This window comes from Manacus candei, unplaced genomic scaffold (assembly GCF_025592945.1).
Source record: "Manacus candei isolate 608988 ecotype Guabito, Panama unplaced genomic scaffold, ASM2559294v1 h1tg000017l, whole genome shotgun sequence".
Lineage (NCBI taxonomy): Eukaryota > Metazoa > Chordata > Aves > Passeriformes > Pipridae > Manacus > Manacus candei.
In genome coordinates, this window is record NW_026138065.1 from 12,450,845 (window position 1) to 12,462,052 (window position 11,208).

At 34.4% G+C, this 11,208-nt stretch overlaps 1 protein-coding gene across 3 annotated transcripts in view; it reads left to right on the forward strand.

The window, feature by feature from the left end:
- Nucleotides 1-11,208, forward strand: part of DNAH8 (dynein axonemal heavy chain 8) — a 125,778-nt gene that overhangs the window by 107,201 nt on the left and 7,369 nt on the right. For all 3 annotated transcript variants that reach the window (XM_051783440.1, XM_051783439.1, XM_051783442.1), the window contains 5 exons: nt 1,774-1,926; nt 4,373-4,528; nt 6,559-6,675; nt 7,797-7,898; nt 8,269-8,429. In XM_051783440.1, the coding sequence (XP_051639400.1) occupies nt 1,774-1,926; nt 4,373-4,528; nt 6,559-6,675; nt 7,797-7,898; nt 8,269-8,429 (689 nt within the window). The remainder of the gene's footprint in view (nt 1-1,773; nt 1,927-4,372; nt 4,529-6,558; nt 6,676-7,796; nt 7,899-8,268; nt 8,430-11,208) is intronic.

The following is an 11,208-nucleotide window of genomic DNA, read 5'->3' on the forward strand; positions in this document are numbered from 1 at the left end:
CACCTCTTCCTCACCACCATTTGGTGTCCATTATTTGTTTCTTTAATTGTCAATCCTTTGGCTTTTAGTCTCAAGGATGTTTAAGAGTTTCCAATCAATATATAAGAATTTTTCTCTTAAATTTGATATTGTATTCTGTTATGGCAGATGATATGCTCAAACAGTAAAAACACGAAAAACCTAAGTAGCACCTAGAGAAAGATGGTAATTGAAACCTCAAATACAATGTAAAAGTTACAGTGTACAGGTGGGACCTTCTGGTCAGCTGGACACTTCAAAGAATTGTGGACGGTGTTGCCAATGAAGACATACAGCCATAGTTGCCTGCAAACTCAAAATATGGCCTCTATTTTGGTAGCCTAGAGTATCTCCACTAATAGAGAGCAGAACATGAGTATTGGAATATAGATATACACCACTTTACAAAAAGAGAAAAAAGAAATCTCTATAGCAAATGGCATTTTTTATTATGTGTAAATGCACTCATGCATCTCATATTTCTTTGTTTGTATGTCTAGAATGGTCATTTTCAACTTCCAGTTCATTGCAATGGTGAAAACTGGGTCACCCCTTCCTTTCTTTTGCCCTTAATTAAAAACATAAGAATACTCTAAACAGCATTCCAGTAGAGCTACTAGTAACAATTTCTGAACTACATGCCTAAGTGCTGCAAAGATTTTATGGAGGGAGGCGTTATGTGAAAATCAGATTTGAAATTACAAAACAGAATAGTGAATATGAAGACAAATATCTGTCTGGGTGTTTTTGTATCTTTAGCCAAGAGTATATAATATGACTAAAACTGCTGTGCTGTGTTACAGGTTTTTTTCAAATTTTTCAAATTTTCAAAAACTAGGTCTGATTAATTCGTAAATGTAAGAAATCGATTAAAGAGCTCAAAAACGTGGATCCCCACAAAAGAAAAAAAATCCAAAAATCCTCCTTTTTTTTATATCCATCAATTCACCATATATATTTCAATTATATTTTGTCACCAAAAGTTACTGATTTCTTTTTAAATGAGCTAAAACAAAATTGCTGAAATGAAATTACAAACTGTAATGAAATCCACACATCACTGTTTAGAACAGATTAAATCATGTCCCATTTTAATATCGGGCTTCTGATTCATCAGGCTTCAAAAGTGATGCTATAAAAGCTGATTGAATTTAAATTCATAAGCAGAAGTTCAGAGAGATAATAATCAAACTAGAGCTTTCATGGAATTTGAGAGCTGAAGAAGATCAAAATAAGCTGAGGTTGAATTTCATGCAAAGGCTTTTATTGCAGATAAACTAATTGCAGTTAAAAACTTTTAGAGTCTTATTACCACCTCTTTACACTTACTTTAGATTATGTTATTAACAAATCAGTTTTAAAAAAATATATATTCCAAAAATTTCAGCTGTTACTTTTCCACTCACATTCTTTTGGATCTGATGAAGGATTGCTTATCACTGGTATTTTGCTGGGAGCATACAGGAACTACTTCTTTTTGCCACTAGATAGCACTGATACTTTACTTAGAATATTGAGTCTGGTGGAAATAACTTTAGCAATAACTTTTTTCCTATTTGATTTAGCTGTGCCAATATCACAGCATATCAAATGATAATACATATTCAGGAACAGAACAAAAGTAAAAAAAAAAATTACATGGAAAACCAAATTGATTTTTCTATAGACTTTTTTTTTCTATAGATTTTTTTTTTTTTAGTGTTATGAATAACTTGTTGTAAATTGTATATGGTAATAGTTGATATTATTATTTAGGGAGGCTGGGTGCTACTCCAGAATTGTCATCTTGGACTGGATTTTATGGATGAACTACTGGAGACACTTCTTACTGCAGAGATCCAGAATGAAACATTTCGAGTTTGGATAACTACTGAACAACATCCTAAATTCCCAATTACGCTGCTACAGGTTTGTTCAAATATTTAATTCAGATACTTCATGCCATCAATATTATTCAAATTAATCCTGTAAATGGCAGTTAAATAAATGGAGGGGGAAAAACCAAAACCCAAGAAAAAATGGACTCATCTTGCAATGCGAATTTCACTTTAAACAGGACGGTTACACAGAAACACTTGAACAAAAACTATTTGGCTTTACTTGTATCCCTTTTTGCCCAACCAGATGCCTTGTGAGCAGATTAATGCCCACAACTGCTCTTAGTCTCTTACAGAGAGAGATTCCAGATTCCCTTATCTGAAATAAAGTGTAAATGGGACAGAACACACATGGATAGCACATCTCAGAGAACATCATATACCAGGAAGTAACCCGTTTTTCTTTGGATGAACTATAAATGGCTGTTCTGTAGATCTCAAGGATATATTTTTCATCAGTACCAGGAAAATTGCCTGAACTGTTACAAAGTACATTTAAGTCACTGATGGTGGTTCCCAGCACTCTCACAGTGGGTGATAATGCTACCTAATATCTACTGTAATAGCTGTATGTTGACACTTCTGTGTTCCCTTTCCTCTTAAAAGCAGTGGAAGTCTCCTTAGTGTTTCTCATTAACTCTGAATAAAAATAGATACCACACATGATATCTAGGATGAGAAGGGAAGAAGTGTTCCTTTCTTGAATGAATCTAGAGACAACCTCCAGTAATAAGTGTCTTGTCACCATGGACTGTGTATAGAAAGGTAGCCATATGGACCTCTTATATTCTCTCAACAGCAAATGAACTCATCCTGCATCTTCAAGGGTTTTATGAACAATGAGGTATATAAACATATGGTTTGCTAAAAGTGAGACTAGAGAACGGAGGGGGTTGCTAGATGAATCTTCACTGTATTTATCTCAAATGTTTCAAATGTGATTTCCCAGTTTATAGTGTCACATTACCTGTTAAAATGTTAACATATTCAGGGATTCCAGAAAACGCATAACTGGCAAACCAAAACTCCTTCTTAGAAGAAGGGAGAGAATAATTTGCTTTGATTTTTTTAATATAGAGTGTTCATCAAAAACTGAACAGGATATCCTTTGAAATGTGGAAACACTGATTTTTGAGTGTTCCCATTCAGTCCAACAGTCACATGAACACAACACATAATACATATGTGCAGATAGGTCCTTGCCCCTGGGCTGCCTGATGTTTACTACCTTTTCTGTCCATGCTACCACGTTACCCAAGCCAGACAGACAAGTACATACTTTGTTGGAGCAAAAAAATTCTTAGTTTTTATTTGGTTCCTCCACCATTTGTTAGTGTCTCAAGGAATAGAGATTCTGGTAAGGCCAGTCTGTGTCTGAACTAATAGATTGAAGTGTGTCCCATGAACATTATCCAGCACTGGAATGCCATAGCACATAGGGGTAAGCAGTTAGAACATTCTCTGACATGAAAACCTGTGCTTACTAGCACCCTTCCAAATAATTTCCAGGTACAGTTTGATGATTAAAATTTTGTAGCCACTATTCCCATTAGGCAGTTTGAATGAAACTAAGGGGCTGTGGCAATCTAGTATCACAAATGTGAATTCAATGCCTGCTGACCAGAGTCCTTGGGAATATTCTCTGGTAAATCTAATTTACTGCTGTAGACATAGCCACAGAGTCCAGAGTAGCTGCTGGAACACAAAGATCTCATATGAGAAAAGGTGAGATTTCTTAGTACTTACTGTGAAGTTCTGGGATCAGAAATACAACATGGTTTTTGTCATATATGCTGGATAGTTCTCTTCCATCATTCAGTCATTGAATTAGGGATAGAGAAGCTTTTCCTTCTGAAAAACATGGGGACTGCTTCCAGGTCACTAATGAAAATTCTCGCATCCATGGCCAAGTGTCAGTGATGGTTCTGACCAACATAAGTTAAAGGTCTATGTTCAAAACCTTTTGTGGCCTAATCTGGTATGACTGGAGAAGAGAAGGCTCTGGGAAGACCTTATTGTGGCCTTCCAATACTCAACGGGGCCTTTAAAGAAGATGAGAACAGATATTTTAGCAGGGCCTGTTGCAATAGGACAAGGGGTTCTGGTTTTAAACTGAAGGAGGTTTGATTTAAATTAGATATAAGAAAGTATTTACAATGGGGGCAGTAAGGCAGGTTACCCAGAAAGGAAACATTCAAGGTCAGGTTGGACAGGGCTCTAACTGACCTGATCTATTTGAAGATGTCACTGCAGGGGGTTCAGATCAGATGCCCCCCCGTAAAAGGACCTTTCCAACTCAAACTGTTCTATGATTCTATGAACTCATTTTATGCAGTTTATAGCTATATATCTACTTTATCTCTGCAATGCTTCAGCTATTTACGTTTCATTTATAACTAATAGTTTTGACATTTTCATGCATTGCTACTTGTGTTTCAGTAAACAAACCCAAATCCTTTATCTTTTTCACATGACAGATTGCTATAAAGTTCACAAATGAACCTCCCCAAGGTATGCGTGCCGGATTGAAAAGAACATTTTCTGGAATTAGTCAGGATCTGTTAAATGCAAGCAACCTGCCTATGTGGAAACCTTTGCTTTACACTGTAGCTTTCCTGCATTCTACTGTTCAGGTATTTCTTAAAAAGTTTGCAAATAGTGTTATAGTATATGGAGTCACTTTAATAGAGTTTCCTGAAAAAACACATTCTGATATTTCTTGTAGTATCATGCTGCAGGGCTGAAGCTTTAATTTCTATAATCTATATTTCAAGGTTCCTTATTCTCTTTTTATTTTTTATTTTTAAATGTTAAGCAATTTTCATACTAGGAGCATTTAGAATTTGATTTTTTTCATCTAACTTTGACCAAAGTTAGTCATTTGGCGTAAGGGGAAAATTTCTCTCTCTGTAGTCAATAGAAATAGATAAGCCCTCTGAAATAGAAAATTAGCTGATCTGTTGCAGCTGTCTTTCCCTAAAGGTGAATATTTTTCTAGAGGTGTATCACTCTTTCTATCCAATGATTTTAAAGGCAATCCTGATACCTAGTTTAGAGTAGCTGTCTACTTTCTAGATTGCTAAATTTAAATAAAATTCTATCACTCTGCATCTAGTTTTTATCTTATCTGTGTCAACATGTTTTCTACATTAATTCCAATGTGAGAACAATATCTATACTTTGTATTTTAAAGATATATAAATGTTGAGTTCATAATACATACCAAAAATTTGAGCTCTTTGAATGCACCTTCTTTTCATCAAGGATCTCAAAATAGTTATAAACCACTATTTGAGCCTTGGGCTCCATTGAGCAGCTCGTATTTTCAGTATAGGGAGATGGTGAGAGAAGGACAATTTGTTGATGTTCCCTATTAAGATAAGGTATTCTGCATTATTTTCCTCCTTCTACCTTTTAAACAGTGAAAAATTTGTTCTGTGTACTGCCTCAGGATTATACTGTTCTTTTGGAACTAGAAGATCTAGGCTTCTTCAACCCATCAGTATTTTTAGAACTATGACATCTATTCGTCTGTTAAGAAATTTTATTTATGAATTGCCAATCAATAAGCAAAATATACATTGTTCTGCCTTTAAACTGACTGATTCTTAGTATCCTTTGGTGACAAGATCATTATGATAAATATAGCTTAAGAAGTAATTCATAAAATTTGGCAGAAAATCATTTTACCTTTCTGCAGGGTATTATTGTTAATGCTGTCTCATCTGCTTATAAGCAATATTTGATTTTGAAAAATAAAAGAGCTTTTTTTTCCAATTCTAGATCTTTTTAAATATTGTAGCTAGGGTACTTAAATGTTACTTCAGATGTCAAAGACTGTCAGTCATTGGTGACCTGGTAATATAAACTCTGATAATTACTTTATCACTTAGTTAATTTTAAAATGTCATTTACGCATTTAGTAAATGTCAGCACTATTCAGCAATTTAATTCTTAATTTCTTGGATTAATTTGTTCTACCTTCTGAAAAAAAATCATTGAGTGATTTAACTGAGGTGACTGTAACAAAGTTGTGAGAAATCTAATAGTGTTGAATGTTTAAAATGTTTGGGCTACAGAACATATTCTCTTACTTTTATAGTCAACTATTTTTCTGTTACTACAACTGTTATAATTTTATTTTCAAAGAGATATGAAATAATAAATTTAAGTAATGTAATGGTGGCAGCCTTATAATAATGTGGTGGAATTTTGAAACCATGCATTGAAACAATGAGACATAAGAAGCAACCTAGAAGCCTTTGGATGACTGAACATAAATACAGGAGCTTGAAAATGTGAACCTATCATTAGTAGACAGTATATGTAAAAAGAAGTTGAAAAGTGTAAAATTCAGAATTAATTACTTAATATAAAAAGCTCATCATCCAAATAGACACAAGACATTGCAAACCTATGACTGATACATTGATTAGTAAAGCTAGCAATAAATTATTTTGTTGCTTTTTCTATAATTATTTATCCTTTATGGTGTAAATTAATATTAACTGTATTATTGACATGTATGAAAACCATTTCCTATGCTACCTTTCTTCACCAGTTCAAATCTTTACTCTGCTGTTACTATTATTATCGAACTTTAATAAGGAAAAAAATTATTAGTTGTTTCATAAATATACTTGGTTTTAATTTTATTCGTAAGGAGCGACGCAAGTTTGGGCCTTTGGGTTGGAATATTCCCTATGAATTTAACTCAGCAGACTTTACAGCCAGTGTTCAGTTTATACAAAATCACCTAAAAAAATGTGACATCAGGAAGGTATGTACTAAAATTTGCATACAGTATATTTAATTGCTTTGTATGGCATCAGCAATTGTTTTTGCTCATGTTACTATTTGTCATAGTTTATTCATTGCTATCCTTTCAGTGCAACTTCTAATGATCAAAGTTTCAAGTTCTTTGCAAGACAATCAAGCTTAAATATTTTGTGTGCTGTTATCCATGTAAAAATATGTAGCTTTTAAGAACTTAAGAATTTGATATTGTTTTTTCTCACTCCTCTATCTAAAATTACCAAGTCTATACATTATCTGTTTTGGAAAGGGCTACCATTTGGTTTTCTACTTAGCAAGGAATAGCCATTCCTTGCAAAGCAGCACTTGGCTATTAGAGAAAGATGAGAAATAGGGAGAAGGGATGGGGTGAGGTATGGTGAGGTGGGGAGAAAGGGGAGAGGCAATATCAGCTGAGAGTGATTTCAGGTCACACAAGAAATAATGAAATAAATTATATATATTTTAGATATGTAATGACATATTACTTCTAGACAGTAAGCCCTACAAGGAGAGGCTGAAGGAGCTGGGGTTGTTCAGCCTGGAAAAGAGGAGGCTCAGGGGGGACATCATCACTCTCTACAACTACCTAAAGGAGGTTGTAGCCAGGTGGGGTTGGCCTCTTCTCCCAGGGAACTAGAGACAGGACAAGAGGACATAGCCCCAAGCTGCATCAGGGGAGATTCAGGTTGGACACCAGGAGGAATGTCTTCATAGAAGGGGGAGCTGGGCATTGGATGGGCTGCCCAGGGAGATGGTGGAGTCACCATCCCTGAAGGTGTTAAAGAAATGACTGGACATGGCACTTAAAGCTGTGATCTAGTTGACAAGTTGGTGTTTGGTCAAAGGTTGGACTAGATGATCCTAGAGGTCTTTTCCAACCTAAATGATTCTACGATTATATATTTATATTAGCAGGATCAAGCCCAACTCTTCTATTAAATTACAGAGTTGAGTTCAAAAAATACATTGGAAAATATTATTTTCATATGGTCTTTTCAGGTTGCATTTCAGAGCCTTATGAGCTTCAGATGATATTGAAAGTACTGGACACCTTCTTCTTCCATATTATAACTACAGTCTTTCATTTACTTTACTTTCATCCAGGGGATATCATGGAACACAGTACGGTACATGATTGGAGAAGTACAATATGGAGGCCGAGTCACAGATGACTATGATAAGCGTCTTCTTAATTGTTTTGCAAGGGTAGGAGACCTTGGAAATAGTTATTTGTCATTTTTATTAGCAGTTGCAATACAGAAATCGAAATACCTTCTTTCTGCTGAATATGCATTTCACCAGTTTATAGGTCTGTTCAAAGTAAAATGAATTTTTCAAAACATCGTTCTTTGGCAGTGAGGTTCCTCCTTAGTGAGGAGCAGAAACTTAAAAAGACTTAGTGGGAATTCAAACTTAGCAGACAGAATTCTTAATGTTTTACTTCTGTATTCAAGTAAAATTAGATGTAGTAGCTGAAATAAGAACCCTAATTGTCCAAGAACAAAAATGAAATTAAAAAAACCCTCTAAGTAGCGAAGTAACTGTTGGGTTTTTTTCTCCCCTGGATTTTTCACAGGTATGGTTTAATGAAAATATGTTTGAGAGTGATTTCTGTTTTTACACTGGATATAAAATTCCAGTGTGCAAAACCCTGGAACAGTACTTTGAATACATCCAGTTACTCCCTGCCATGGACAGCCCAGAGGTCTTTGGTCTCCATCCTAATGCTGATATTACGTAAGTATGTCTCAACATATTGAAAAAAGAGAACCTTTCTTTTAGTGTTTGGAAACAAGTCCCTACCAAATGTTCAGGTAAAGTATATTTTTCATAGGAAACAGGATTCATGTGACTTTCACTACTGAAGTGGAACGCTTTCTGTGTATGCACGTGGTTATGAATGAAGCTACATTTTTCAAGTTGTTTTGAAGCAGTTGGAATTTTTGCTACTTAGTCTTCATGGTTTTACAATTTTTTTTAAATTGAAATAATTATAATGAACATATGATACAAAGTTCTATACGGTTCAATTAGAGAAAGTTTCTAATATTTGCCTTCTGTTCCAAAGTAGTATATTATTTTTCTGTGCGCACTTGATAAATGGTTCTTTGGATTGTCATTTGCTTTACAAACACCTCTTTGGATGCAACTACAAATTGTTGTTGCTGTCAGTCCTGCCATTTCCATTATTTAAAGAAGACTTTTCAACTGCACCAACTACTAACTCCATTTAAACTTTGATTTGATTCACTTTCATTCCAAATAATCTGTGTAACACCTTAATTTTTATTTCCTTTTAGTATTACATGCCCTGTGAAAGGATATGAGCATCATCATATTTTTTTCACTGAAGTTCACGATAATTCTGCCATAAATTATTGCATTTTCATTATGTTCACATTCACTGTTTCTTAACATAGCTTTTTTTGTACTTTAAACAAAACAAATGTTATTCAAATGCAGAGCTGCTGTGAAAACCTAATATAACATTTTTGGACAAAACAATAATTTCCCACAATTTTTCAGCCTCGATGTTGAGAGGCTGATGCCATATCAAGAGCCTAGTATTCTAAGCATGCTGTGAGAACAGTACACAGTTTTATTGTCAGCTCTGCCTAGTACATACCATTGTTAATATATACTTGTGAAGAAAAGAATCTAAGAGTAGATTCTGTTTGAAGTCATTCTCTGATACTTGCAAGACCTCCCTTGCAGAATTGACTAAAGAGGAGCCAAGATTTAACAGAGAACTAAACAAAGTCTTGAAGACTTTGCTTTAGATCCAAAATTAGGCTTGTAGGAGAGCTAATTTATAGGAGGAAACTTGGGGCTAACACTGTTGGGGGAGTTTTTGTGAATAGAAACAGCACTTTGATTTCTCTTTACTACTGAGTTTTTCTTTCTTCCGTTTGGTACTTCATCATATTCCTGCTACTTTAGTTCTTTTATTTTTTTATTTTTTTTTTAGTTTTCCTTTATAGGTATTTTTTTAGAATTTGGAGAAAATGTTTCATGCTTTTTTCCCATGTTTAATCACATGTTTAATCTGTTATAGGCAACTATGCACAGATACTGTGTCTGAGTTTCATTTTTGATACAAAACAAATGGATTAGCATCCCATACAATATAAAAAGTTCAAATTCTCCTTAAAATATCCTATCAAGTCATCTCATTGTATGCAAAAGGCTAACTGCTGGAACTGGAACCCTGAGAGAGCCAGGACTTCTCCAAGTTCCTAGTACTGAGGACAAGACATTATCTCTCACCAATTTACTGTGACAGTTTTACAGTTCAGCCAAAAGCTCGATCCGTTGGTTCTAACTGTAAAGCTTCACTGAATTTCAATGCTTTCACTTAGGATTAACACCTGAAGTCAGAGAATGATTTTAACTTGCTATGTGAATCATAGGCTCTGCAAAAACAACATCATGAACAGGTATCTGAGTGGGAAAGGAATATTCTGACAATCTTCTGTGAAAACCCTGTCCCAGTTGGTTCTCTACTGAAGCCTTAAATGTAACTGAATTTTTGTAAAGATACTGCAAGCTGCTATTAACTAACTGAAGATAGAGAAGAATCTCCCATTGTCCCTTGGTGAATGCAAGGTTTTGAACACCCTGCTGCAATAGATATTGCTGTTTTCTACACAAAGCTGAGGCAATGCTCCTGTCACACTGCATTTTTTCTCAATTTTAACTTCCAGTACAGAAAATTCCTGATGGCACTTACTCCAGCTATCTAACTGTGCTAGGTTTTCACATCCAAACTCTTAGAAAAATATTCTTAATAATGCTTTTTGGAGTAAATAAAAATTCATAGAAAATTAATTCTTTTTTTTCTTCTTATGACACAATTTGCTTTACAATACTATTTCAGGGAAAAACAATATAAACAGGTATTGAGTGCTTCATCTTACATACCTACTTTTAGACAACACTGACGCTATAAATGAGATTAACTTAATGTTGCTGTAGCTTCATTCATGGTTACCCAAGACTTCCTTTACTGTAACAGAGAAAAATAAATCCTTGTAAAGTGCAATTTCTCTGGTCACAAAGCAGACATCTAAAATACATGAGCTGAATTGGGCTATCTAGACAAAATCTGTTTTGTAGGCATCTACATTTGGATGTCTACATGTGATGAGGGTCACCCCATGAAGTATAACTGATTTTCTTCTCAGGAATATGGTACTTCCTCTACAAACCTATGAGATGGTTTTTTTTCATTATTGTTTGCATCTATATTTCAACATTTTATTTGCAATCTAAAGGAAAGTTTCTAACGGTTTTCCAAAGCCCAGAAAAATTTTGTTTCAGAGTGGTTTTTATGTTCAATGTGTCCCAGTGGTATGTGAATGAATTTTCTTCTTTTTATTTTAATCTCACTTTCAAGCTGGAACATTATTTTTAATTATGTTCACATTGAGATACTTCTTTTTGTCTTTTCTATTTTTATTTACAAAAAAATTCTTCTTCAAACTGTAATTTTTATTTTTACAACATTCACATAATT